Source organism: Pseudophryne corroboree, chromosome 3, assembly GCF_028390025.1.
Source record: "Pseudophryne corroboree isolate aPseCor3 chromosome 3, aPseCor3.hap2, whole genome shotgun sequence".
Taxonomy (NCBI): domain Eukaryota; kingdom Metazoa; phylum Chordata; class Amphibia; order Anura; family Myobatrachidae; genus Pseudophryne; species Pseudophryne corroboree.
The window spans coordinates 377,969,378-377,982,807 of record NC_086446.1 but is presented as its reverse complement, the minus strand read 5'-3'; the positions used below and the strand labels follow the sequence as shown (position 1 = coordinate 377,982,807).

Below are 13,430 nucleotides of genomic sequence, written 5' to 3'. Positions count from 1 at the left end.
AGTCTCTGCAACCTATGTCCGGTATTCAGATAGGCCCAGGAAGAATGGTGAGCATGTGTATTTGCATTAACATTCTATGACCTTACTTTTTTTTTTTCAAATGTGTGTCATGTGACGTTGCATATTACTCCCATCTTCAAGTGTGTGTCAGCAAATACATTTTTTTTGGTAATGTTTTCTCCAAAAGCCAATGTAACATCTTACTTTATTGTATGTCATGTGTTTTTTTTCTGTATATTTTCCATGTGTAGTTTGGACTTGGTGTGTCATTGAATTGTCCAGTAATAATGTTTTCCTTTTGCACATTTTTAAGTTTTTAATTTGGACTATGTTTTATATTTAGGTTATCCATGTGCAATGTTGCAAAAACAGTGGTTGTCATGTTAGAGGCTGGAGTAGTGGAAAGTGGTTTGGAAACCACTTACATGTGTAATGTCATTAGTACTGAATGTAATAATTTTCTAGATAAACCCACTATTTGTATGTTCAGTTTGAGTCTCTAATTGTACCCGGACAACACTGCAGTCTAATTTTTTTTTTTCTTTGCTTTTGTTTGGCTCATATAGTGGTAATGTGTGTTTGGAGTGCCACATCAGAGAGCAATTTCTATATTGCATCTGTAAAATTTTTCCTTTCATTACAAAATGAAGATGTGTGTGTTTTTGGTTGTTAGTGTATGTGTTTTTACTTGTGTCCTATGTCTGTGTCCTGTACATGTTTTCCTGTGTTGCACTTTCCATAGTGCATACGGCTATTGGACAATGTTTTTTGTTTTATGTAGTGGTGTCTTGGTTTACGGCCCTTATGTTTTTTTTACAAAAAAAAAAAAAAACAAGCATTTTTTTTACAGAATTAATGTTTATTTTGGTTTTACAGTGTTGGAAAAAAGCAGTACTGCTCGTCCTACAGTAACTCCCATGACATCTGATGAGGACGCTGCGGAAGCAGGTAAAGTGTCCATTGTAGTATAGGGTATGTTTGTAAAGGAATGGCCATAACAACATTTAACTTTCAATACTAGGTCCATCAAAAGAAGTCTGGAGCAGCAGAAGTCGGACTTCTGTAACACACCACCAAAAAAAACATGTGGCAGCAAAGAAAGCAAGGTCTAATGTCCAGGGCCAACCACAGCAGGCTACCCCACCACGAAGATTATCGACAGTATGTTCGGTCCCCTCACTCCAAATTTTGGACACACCTCCAAGACGTGAACCACACTCCCCTCATCTTGATTGTGAGTATCAAACTGAAATAAATTTTAAAAATTTCAGATCGTAATTAAACTTTTACTTAAACGCATTAAGTCAAAACACATCAAAATCTGATATACTTACCGAAGTCAGTAAAACATGAAATGCGATCCTACAGAAATGGCCTTGTCCACATCCTGTAAATATATGTATGTCCGCTTCAGCCATACAGTAGCACATTGTGTGTAAGATGCTGCAACAGAAACTCATGTTTAATTTTGGAAAATAGTAAGGTTGTTAAACAAATTTTCACATGTGTGTTTGACCTAACATTGCCAAATACATATAAAAAAACATTACTATGTTTGTTTTTGAAAAGCTATAAGGTAACACATTATGGATTACAACTAATGTGTTTGCTTTCACAATGAAGTAACCAGACACATTTGCCACAAACAGGCATATGTATGTATTTAAGTTATGAGTGATGATGTTGCTAGGCAGGATATCTGAACGCAACACTCAATGACTAGTGTTCCATGTGTAGTGATTTGTTATAATTTATCAAACATATGGATAGCTAACTGATATTTTTTCTAAATTTCAGCTTCTACTCCTGGTACCAGCATCCCTCCGCGACAACAGCAACACAGCGACATGGATGAGACAATCATGTTAGAAATGCAGCCATTAAGCCAAGGAATCAGCCCCCCAGCACCTGTGAGTACACCACCACAGCAAAGCACACCACCACCACAACACAGCCCAACAACACCAGTAACACAAGGCCCTGATCACGTGTTTTGGAACATTTGGGCTAGACAGCAGGCCACTAATAAAGATTGCCTGCGTAGGCAGACACAAATGTTTGCAAGCCTACCATGTCACCTCAGAAAAATAACCAGAAATATGAGTAGACAAAATGAACAAACCACGAGAATTGGCAATACCATGGAACTCATGCGTGCAGACAATACACAGGTCATGGCCAACTTACAGCGCATAATTGAAGAACAGCACAGACAACAGCAAAGCTATATGAACATTTTTCAAAACAATCAAAAGATGAATGAAACTTTATTCCGAATTGTAGACAATCAAAATGCTGCTACACGTGAACACAATGCCACCCTCACTAACCTCAATAAAACACTCAGATCCATGCACCAACAGCAAACAAGCAGCAGTTCTGGTACGACTACTCCAAATATCACGCCAGTGTCATCACCACCAAGACGCTCCACCAGAGCACGCCAACATTACAGTGGTAAAGGCAAAGGGCAGGACAAGCAGCCACCCAAAAAAACAAAAACAAATAAACCACACATTTTTAATTTCAGAGAAGTAAATCAAAATACTTAGTAAGTGTATGTTTGTCAAAATAGATATAACACTTAGCTCCTTGACAATTTGTACAACATCATTAATTATAAGTGGTACAAACAACAACAGGAAATTTGTACGCACATTTATTCTTTACCATCTTTGATTTTTTTGGGAGGGAAATGTTGTTTGAGCTGCACATAGATGTTAGCAGGAAGTAACCAGACCACTTGATTTTTTTTTAATCATTACTCTTACTAGATTCCAATCATTCTCATATCCTGCAGACACAATAATTGGCAGCCAGGCAGAATGTCTTTAGTAGGAAGTAACCAGACCACTTGATTTTTTTCTAATCATTACTCTTTCTAGATTCCAATCATTCTCATATCCTGCAGCCAATACAAATTACAATGTGATTGTTAACTATTTTACCTTGCTTCTATATACAACATTACAAGAATAACACAATTGAGTTGGTTAAAAAGGTTTTTATATGTTGTGATTGAATATAGATAATTCAGTGCCAAAATGAATGTCATTATTTTTGGGCCATGTTTGTGTGTGTTAAAAATGAGTAATCAGTTTCTTACACATGATGCAGAAACAAAGAAATGTGAATTTAAAAAACAAAAAAAAAACAAAAAATGTGTATAATAATGTATATATGTGGCAAACTGTGTATTTACTTACAAATCAGCAAGTTTACTGCAGCAAACATTACAAAATAAATTAATTTGGATGAGACTAAGTTTGTGTCCCTTAAATACGATGGAGCATCACACATAGGGACACATGTATTCCTCAAGGCTAACATATTATATGTGGAGGACTGTTTAATTAGGACACAGGTTCTCAAATTAGGGCCTCAGGACCACACACAGTGCATGTTTTGCAGGTCTCCTCACAGAATCACAAGTGACATAATTAGCTCCACCTGTGAACCTTTTAAAATGCGTCTGTGAGTAATTCATACACCTGTGCTTCTACTGGGTTACCTGCAAAACATGCACTGTGTGGGGTCCTGAGGGCCGAGTTTGAGAACCTGTGCATTAGGACGTTACACTCAATCATAAAGATAAATACCAAATAAATTACTCTGTGGATTATGTGTGCTTGTAATAAATTTTCAATCCAAGTTTATTAACACTTATCCAGACTTCATGCATACCACTCATAATCTGTTGTTTTGAGGTTTTAAATAAACACAATACACATGCTACATTTGTATAGCATAAAGCGAGGGTATGTTTGTATGTCTCAAGGAGACAGACACATTCTGAGTAATGGTTTTTAATTGAAAAATAGGGAAACATATTTAGGCTTACACAACAAATGAAAGAAGCAAACAAAACTTAACTTAAAAATAACGATTTATGAGATCTTGCCTAACCTGCCTCCCTACATCTGTACTACAAGTATCACCAGATGTCTCTAATTCCTCTGCTTGCTGGCTGCTTTCTTCATCCTCCTCCTCAACATGTGGCATATGTTGTTGCAAACACATGTTATGAAGAAAGCAGCAGCAGAACACAATTTGAGTCACCTTCAAGGGACTATACAACAAAAGGCCACCAGACTTATCCAGACACCGAAACCTAGATTTCAGCACACCAAAACATCTTTCTATCACATTCCGCGTGGACTTATGTGCATGATTGTAATTGTGTTCAGCAGGGGTATCAGGTCGGGACAATGGAGTTAGAAGCCAAGAGAAACAGCCATATCCTCCATCACCTAAAAGACAGATGTAGTAACGTGATTCATGTTAAGATACAGCAACACATAAGTAAAACACTGTGGGGCAGATGTATTAACCTGGAGAAGGCATAAGGAAGTGATAAACCAGTGATATGTGCAAGGTAATAAAGGCAGCGGACAATCTCTTCCTAAATGATAATTTACATATTGGAGCTGATTGGCTGGTGCCTTTATCACCTTGCACATATCACTGGTTTATCACTTCCTTATGCCTTCTCCAGGTTAATACATCTGCCCCTGTATTTGGACAAAGTAGACACAGGCCTACACATATAAAATTACATACCTAGCAGCCATCCATCTGGCATTTGTCCATCCTCAAACTTATCAAAGAGGGATGACTGACTGAGGATGAAGGAGTCATGGCAGCCCCCAGTGTAACCAGCAACAACACTCATTATTTTGAGATTTGCATCACAACCCACCTGCACATTTGTGGAGTGCTCTAGATGACGATTAGTATAGATGTGCTGCCTGCCCCTAGGTGGTCTCAGCTGAATGTGTGTGCAATCTATAGCTCCCAGCACATTGGGCATGCCAGCCAGCTCATAGAAATCTACCCTGACGGCATACCACTGAGACTCCTGGGTAGGGAAGCAGATTGAGGCATCGATGTGGGGCTGCAAAACAGCCAACTCCTGTGTGTATATTTGAAAGAAAATGAAACATGAGATTTTAGGACAGAACTGGCCACCGAGTAATTAAAACCAACCAAAAACAGAAGAGGTAGTTAGGTATACATCACCTGTGTTAATATTCTAGAAAATGAGGGCTGTGAGATTCCTATGACATCCCTAGACACAGCCTGAAAGCTGCCAGTAGCCATAAAGTGCAACACAGCCAGGAGTTTGTGCAGGCCTGAGACAGAGCGAGAGCGTGCTGCCTCAGGGTCTAGGCCCAGTTTGACAAGGTCATACAGACGGAAAATGTTGTTCCGATTTAGACGGAACATCTGTATGACCGTATCATCGGACAAGGTGTTCAAGTTTAAACACCCCCTAAAAAAACGAGGCCTGCGCAGCCTCCGCGGAACCTGTACAACCTGCTGACCATGTTCAGTTTCCTGGCCCTGGTTACTTACAGGCTGATGTCTGAGTCTGATGAATCCCACAGCACACAAAATATCACTGGCCCACAGTCCTGTTGCCATTTCTGAGTGTAGGTGGATTGAAATGGGCCCAAGATCCTTTTATAGGCATCCTTATTCAGGTGTGAGTGATTTGTAAGTTGCAACACATGTAAACACGCCTGAAAAAAGCAGGTCTATTTTTTTGCCGCTTTTTTTAACGAATCGCAAAAAAATACGACCGCGACTGAGCACTCAGGGACTAACACCCGAATACGAATGAATAGTGAATATCCGTGTTGTATGAAATAACAGCCGCGTTTGACCGATGGTCTATTCATTCGTATTTTTGAACTTTGCCATTAAAACCATTACGAATAGCCCAAACACTGCCGAGATTTGTGCTTAGTGAATTTCCGTGTTGGGACTTAGAAAAAAAAACACAAAATCGGACAAACTCGATTTTTTAGTAAATATTATCCCATGGATGCAAGTTTCAGAGGTTGGAAAGCAGTCACCCAGGGGGGGAAAACTTCCAAGGAAGGTGGTCAAGTCAGGAGTCTCTCCTTCCAATAAATGTTCTGGAACTGAGGGCCATATACAACAACCTTCTACAAATGGCTCATCTTCTGAAATATCAAGCAATTCAAGTTCAGTCAGACAAGGCGGAACGAAGAGCAGAACTGCAATGTCAGAGGTAACAAGAATCCTCCTCTGGGCAGAAAGAAACGCAGTGGCATTGTCAGCGATCTTCATTCCGGGAGTGGACAACTGGGAAGCGGACTTCCTCAGCAGACACGATCTCCATCCAGGAGAATGGGGCCTCCACCCGGAGGTGTTCGCAGAGGTAACAAGCCATTGGGGCGTACCTTAGATAGACATGATGGCCTCTCGCCTCAACAAGAAGCTTCGGAGGTACTGTTCCAGGTCACAGGACCCGCAAGCAGTGGCGGTGGACGCCCTGGTAACTCCGTGGGTGTTCCAGCCCGTGTATGTGTTCCTTCCTCTTCCACTCATCCCAAGGATTCTAAAACTAATAAAAAGAACGAGAGTTCAGGCGATCCGGACTGGCCAAGACGAGCTTGGCACGCAGATCTTCTGGGTTTACTGATGGAGGATCCAAGGCCTCTTCCTCTTCGCGAGGACCTTCTACTACAGGGGCCATTCGCCTATCAATACTTACCACGGCTACGTTTGACGGCATGGAGTTTGAACGCTAGATCTTAGCTCGGAAGGGCATTCCAAACAAGGTAATTCCTACTCTGATTCAAGCTAGGAAGGGAGTAACATCTAAGCATTACCATCCGATTTGGAAGTAGTATGTGTCTTGGTGTGATTCCAAGAAATTTCCAACGGTGGAGTTTCAATTTGGACGTTTTCTCCTCTTTCTGCAAGCAGGTGTAGATGTGGGCCTACGCTTGGGCTCCATTTAAGTCCAGATTTCGGCCTTGTCCATTTTCTTCAAGAAACAATTGGCTGCTCTCCCCGAGGTTCAGACATTTTTGAAAGGAGTTCTGCACATCCAGCCCACCTTTGTGCCTTCTACGGCACCTTGGGATCTTAATGTGGTGCTGCAGTTCCTTGCAATCGGATTGGTTCGAAACTTTACAGAAGGTAGACCTAAAGTTTCTTACTTGGAAGGCGGTCACACTGTTGGCATTGGCATCTGCAAGACGTGTGTCGGAATAGGGGGCATTGTCGCACAAGAGACCCTACTTTATTTTCAATGAGGATAGAGCTGAGCTCAGAACGAGTCAGCGGTTTCTTCCAAAGGTTGTATCGGCTTTCCATATCAACCAACCTATTATGGTGCCAGTGGTTACTGACACCTCTATTACCTCAAAGTTCTTGGATGTTGTGCAGGCTTTGAAGATATATGTGAAGCAAACAGCTCGTCACAGGAAGTCGGACGCACTATTTGTCCTTCATGATCCCAACAAGAATGGGTGTCCTGCTTCTAAGCAGACGATTTCGCGCTGGATCAGGCTTAATATCCAGCATGCTTATTCTGCGACTGGTTTGCAGATTCCAAAATCGGTACTCTACCTGTAAAGTGGGTTCTTCCTGGGCGGCTGCCCAGGGTGTCTCGGCTCTTCAGCTTTGCCGAGAAGCTACTTGGTCGGGGTCGAACACGTTTGCTAAGTTCTACAAGTTCGATACTTTGACCTAAAAAGTTTGGTCAATCTGTTCTGCAGGAACCTCAGCACTCTCCCTTCCGTACTGGGAGCTTTGGTACATCCCCATGGTACTAAATTGGACCCCAGCATCCTCTAGAACGTAAGAAAATTAATAGGATTTTAATTACCTACCGGCAAATCCTTTTCTCATAGTCTGTAGAGGATGCTGGGCGCCCGCCCAGTGTTTTGTGTTCCTGCATTGTTACTTGGTTAAGTATTGTTGGTTTAGCCGTTGCTGAATCATTTATTGTTTGTTAACTTGGCTTTCCTTTTGTTATATGTGAGCTGATGTGAATCTCACCACTATCTGTGTATTTCCTTCTCTCAAAGTATGTCCGTCTCCTCGGGCACAGTTTCTAGACTGAGCCTGGTAGAAGGGGCTTTTTTTTTTCCTTTTAAATATATAGATAGATTTGATATTTCTATCTTACCTTCATCTTTTTTGTAGCCTGGCGTTGCAAGCACACCTCTCTTTTATCTCCTGAGCGCCCCTTAACAATGCCTGAAGTTTCTCTGCTTCCTGTCACCACATAATGGACATCTTTGCTTAAGAATCCTTCAATGACCTTTTGAGGGAAAAAGCAGATAGGGCTCTGAAAAGTGGTACAGAGACAAAGCACTAACCATACAGAAGTGGACAAATTAGTTAGTACCGTTCCATAAAAAACAAAAAAAACACCCACATTTTTCTTGAATGTAATGGTCATTCGTCATTGTTTATTCCATATTCAATAGAAATCAGACATTGCATTTGATTTTAATTTAATGTCAGCTATTTACATAGCGCACACATATTCCACATAGCTTTACAGAGAATATTTGGCCATTCACATCAGTCCCTGCCCCACTGGAGCTTAGAATTTATATTCCCTGCCACATACAGCACACACATTCACACTAGGGTTAATTTTGTCAGTAGACAATTAACCTACCTGTATATTTTTTGATTGTGGGAGGAAACTGGAGTACTCGGAGGAAACCCACACAAGCATGGGGAGAATATACAAACTCCAGAGTTAGGGCCGTGGGGGGTATCGAACCCATGACCTCAGTGCTGTGAGGCAGTAATGTTAACTATTACATCGTTGATTCAAGAGAATATTTTAAATACCGGTTGAGTCTCCCTTATCCAAAATGCTTTTGGAATAATTGCATACCATAATGAGAGATCATGGTGATGGGACCTAAATCTAAGCACAGAATGCATTTATGTTACATGTACACCTTATACACACAGCCTGAAGGTCATTTTAGCCAATATTTTTTATAACTTTGTGCATTAAACAAAGTGTGTCTACATTCACACAATTCATTTATGTTTCATATACACCTCATACACACAGCCTGAAGGTCATTTAATACAATATTTTTTTAAAAACTGTGTATTAAACAAAGTTTGTGTACATTGAGCCATCAAAAAACAAAGGTTTCACTATCTCACTCAAAAAAGTCCGTATTTCGGAATATTCCGTATTTCGGAATATTTGGATATGGGATACTCAACCTGTAAAAGAAATGAAAGTTGCATGGACAAATATAGTGCAACCTGTAATGTAATATTTGGTTGTACAACCTTTAGAGGCAATCACTGCAATCAAGCTCTCAATGAGCCTTCTGCACCTGTCAACAGGTTGCTTGGCCCCCTCCCCGTGAGCAAACTGCTACAGCTGCATCATGTTTGACAAATGCCTTCCAAAGACTATGTTTTCAGCTCCTTTCATAGAAGGCCACTTCAGGACAGGCCAATGTTTTGTTCTTATCCATTCTCGGGTGCTTTTAGCTGTGTTTTTGGTTAGAGGACCCATAACCTGCAGAATATAGCTTTCTGACACTGGGTAGTATATTTTGCTCTGGAAGGCCTTGATAGTCTTGAGCTTTCTTTCTGACCGACACATCTGTGACAAATTTAAAAAAATAAAGCACCATACCTACTGTGAAACATGAAGGAGGCACAGCTGTGTTTTCGGGCAAAGCAGCCAAAAAACACAGCTGTGCCTCCTCCATGTTTCACAGTTGGTATGGTGCGGTATATTTTGAAAGCTTAATTTCCCCCCATCTGTGAACAGATTTAATGTGACTTGCCAAAAAGCTCCAGTTTTTAGTCATCTGTCCAAAGGATATTCTCCCAGAAGCATTGTTACTTGTCCATAGCCCATTCTGTGATTCCAGTCTAGCTTTTTTATGCTTTTTCAAAAGTGGAGTCCTCCTGGGTGGTCTTCTATCAAGCCACTATCGCTCAAAAAGCATTGAGTGGTACACTCACTGACATACTTTGACCATGGATCTCAGCTTGTATCTCTTTGGAAGTTTTCTTTGGCTCTTTCCTACCATTCTTCTATTTAATCTGGCTGCATCAAAAGAAGGTTGGTTACAGCCTCATGGACTATAAACTCCTTAATATTTGCAACTGTACAGGAAAATCAAGCTGCTTGAAGATGGTCTTCTAGCCTTTAACATGCCTTCTTATAACAAAAAAAAAAAAAAATTCTGCGCTCTTCAGGCAACTTTCTCCTTTAGTCCATGTTCAGTGGTGCACATGATGATACCAAACAGCAAGGTGACTACTTTTTTCCATTTAAATAAAACTAAATAACAGATTAGAAGATTGAAGGAGTGTGGTGCTAACGCAAGAAAGAAATTAGTTTGATATCACTATTATCTAATTATCTTTTCTAACGAATACCAAAAAAACCTGTCCAGACCATTTTAGAATATATTTGGAGAATGAGCAATAACTTCTTTTCACAGTTACTTTGCTTTATTCTATGACATACCAAAGTGCCATGGAAATTTGCAATAAGTATACATGAACCTATTTAGTTGTTATTTGCTCAACAGAAAATAAAATTTTACTCACCCCACCCATCTTGCAAATGGCTTTAGCAAGGATCTGGGTCTGCTTGCTGCGGGAAAGATCTAAATAGAACAATTTCCCTTTAAAAATTATGTTTTTCTTTTTATCCAACTTTACGTCTCTCTCCTGATGTAGGTGACCTGTAGACAAAGTTGCAATTTGTTTATTATGTTCCAGAATCTCCTAGCACATATACAGCTTGCATCAACATTGCTTCAACAGTTGGTTTAACCACAATGCAAACACTAAATAAAAAAAGCATTTAACATTAGGGCCTGCATTTACCATCTCCCAGAGCAGCACTCTTGTACACAAGTGCAAAGCACTCTGCTGCACAAACCTTCTAAAAAGAGGAACACTTCTCAGGATGACCTCAAAAAACAATTATGGATTTGCAACATTTGGATTTCATTGCCAGAAACCGCACCCATGCTGTAATGTTTGGAAACCATACAAGCTGAGTGATGCCATCAAACTACTTTACACCAAAACAGAATGTATATTCCCTAAATTATAAGGAGCCCAGGATTCTGGTGAGACTCTAATATGTATCTGCCATACCTTAACTTTACCATTCCTTTTAGTGCTTAGGACGTATAGCTATCACTCCTAGAATTCATACATATGGGAAAGGGGGAAGGGGGGGGGGGGGGGGTAGAGAAAGAGGGAGAGGGCTTAAATTGCCTATGGTTTAAACCGAACGGTTTAAATTGCATTGAATATGGTACATATCACAGTGTGTACAGAAAAGCCTTGAAAGCCCGGTTTACGTCACCCAAGCCACTCACTGAGCTCTCCTCCTCTTTTCACACGGTGTGGTGGAAGGAAAGGTAGCCATCACGCAGTAGCCGGAGCCTTGAGTTTTGGAAAGTATTAAAAACCACTGTTTACACTTGTGGGGAGCGGTGGGGGCAGCATGGCTATCTAGGCACTATAGGGGTACTATGGGTGTGGCTTTTGGGCAACAGAATGTTTATGTAATGTGGGGACACTGAGGGCAACATGGCTATCTAGGCACTATGGGTGTGGCGTTTTGGGCAGCAGCATGTTTATTGTGTATGGTGGGGGCAGCATGGCTATCTGGGCAGTATAGGGGGCAACATAGCTATCTGGCCAGCAATGTGTATAATGGCACTGTACACAGTACTATACTTCACAACGTTCAAGGACTGATGAGGTTTATTCGCCAACACTGTGGTACTATGACCTCATGCACTTCATTGTGGCGCAAGAGCCGAAGAAAAAGGCACAGGGTACACTAGAACCAGAGACTCCCATTATGGCGGAAGAGGATGAAGAGAGTCTAGATCTGGTAAGTAACCACACTTTAATATGTTAATTTTTACATGATCCTAATGTTTTTTTTGTATTTGTTATAGGATGATATCCCAGCTGTATGTGGGGCTTCCCACAAGCGAGCCGGCAGAACTGGAGGAGGCCGCATCTTCAACACCACAGCCACGAAAGCAACGCCGGACCACCACACCACCTCCCACAGATCCAGTTCTGCATCCAGCTCAGAACAATTTTTAAGCATGCAGAGGAATTTATGCATAGGGCTGTAAATTTACGAAAACAGTATTTTCTAAAATTTGTAATGTTGGGGTTTAAATTTGTACACGTGCTTGTAATTTGTGTAATATGTTTCCGGGAAGCAGTCAGCTTCCCGACGGACAGGATACTGGCGCTCGAAATAGACGCCAAAGTCCTGTCCACTGCAGGAACACCAGCGTCTAAAGCCCCACACAACTCGGGATCCTGGAGTCTAAATAACGAAGCCTGAAATCTTGAGCTTTCTTTCAGTGGGGGGTTGGGGGGTCGTGGGGGGGGGGGGGGGGGGGGTGTTAGCCTTTAGAAGAGGGGTTAGGGTTCAGGGATGGAAAGGTTAGGGTTAGGTACTGGGGAGGGAGGGTTAGGTTTAGGCACCCACAAAGGAGGGTTAGGGTAGGGAACAGGTGAGGGGGCTTACTGGAAGGCTGTTGGAAATCTGATGGATGGGAAGCTACTGTCTGTACTCTGACCGCCGGCATCCCGTCCATCAGGAAATCATACTGGACCCATGTTTCCACCATATCCTATTAACTGCGATGAAACCTCTTGAGCGAAAAACACTTTAATCAATAGTCAAGCTTTTTCCCCCCAAAGCCATCCTATTTGATAGCTAGGAAAAACAAACAAACAAACAAACCACAATATTGGGTGAAAACACACGGGTTCAGTGTAACCCGTGTGTTTTCGCCTCCGCAAAAAGCCGGTACTTACCGTGGCTAATAGGATATGGTTGGTTCAGTATGTCCTCAACAAACACCCACCAAGCTGCACTTCATCGCTACAGTTTTTTTTAAAGGTGGATAAGTAGTGGAAAATAGGGTGTTCAGTGAGGCCATATCAACTACATACAAAGGGTTACCATTACCTGAATGTATGCATGCAACACACATTTACAGCACACACAAGTAAATACACCGATACCAGAAGGTGAAAGCTAATGTAATTTATTACAAAAAACAATCCTGTATTAAAAGCAATGTAACCACCACATAGCATAAATAATACAAATTTAAGTAATGAAGGATTCCTGCCAGTCCACTGCCCCTACTCCTTTAAAAAAGGACAGGTAGTCCTCCCTGACATTTTTGGCCTTTGCAGGGGCAGATTGACAGGTTGACTGGTGTTCAAAGACCACAGTCCAGTCAGTGTCTGTAATGATGTCAGTGTCCTCTGGCAGACCCGTTGTCAACCTTGATTGTCGGGTCCTGTGCCTCGTAAAATTATGCAGCTCACAGCAGGTCAACACAATACAGTTGATTGTCGATCCACAGGTCAATGTCACTGTGGAAAATACAAAAAATAAATAAAAAAATTGTCTGCTAAGGATCCCTAACACATTCTCCACAATACGCTGGGCCTGAGGCAGCTGATAGTTAAAGATCCTCTGTTCTTTGGTCAACACCCTTTGTGCGTAGGGCTTCATGATGTGTTCATGCAGAGCGAAAGCCTCATGGACCACGCAGACAAAGTTCAGACTGTGCCTGCAGTCCTCTGCTTTGGGTAAGTGC

General features: G+C 41.4%; 1 protein-coding gene across 1 annotated transcript in view; it reads right to left on the bottom strand.

Moving 5' to 3' along the window:
* The window catches only part of DBF4B (DBF4B-CDC7 kinase regulatory subunit), a 185,857-nt gene that overhangs the window by 57,459 nt on the left and 114,968 nt on the right, over positions 1 to 13,430 (bottom strand). The window contains exons 3-4 of the mRNA XM_063959972.1: positions 10,375 to 10,511; positions 7,949 to 8,083 (exon numbers count right to left, since the gene is read on the bottom strand). Coding sequence (XP_063816042.1) covers positions 7,949 to 8,083; positions 10,375 to 10,511 — 272 coding nt within the window. The remainder of the gene's footprint in view (positions 1 to 7,948; positions 8,084 to 10,374; positions 10,512 to 13,430) is intronic.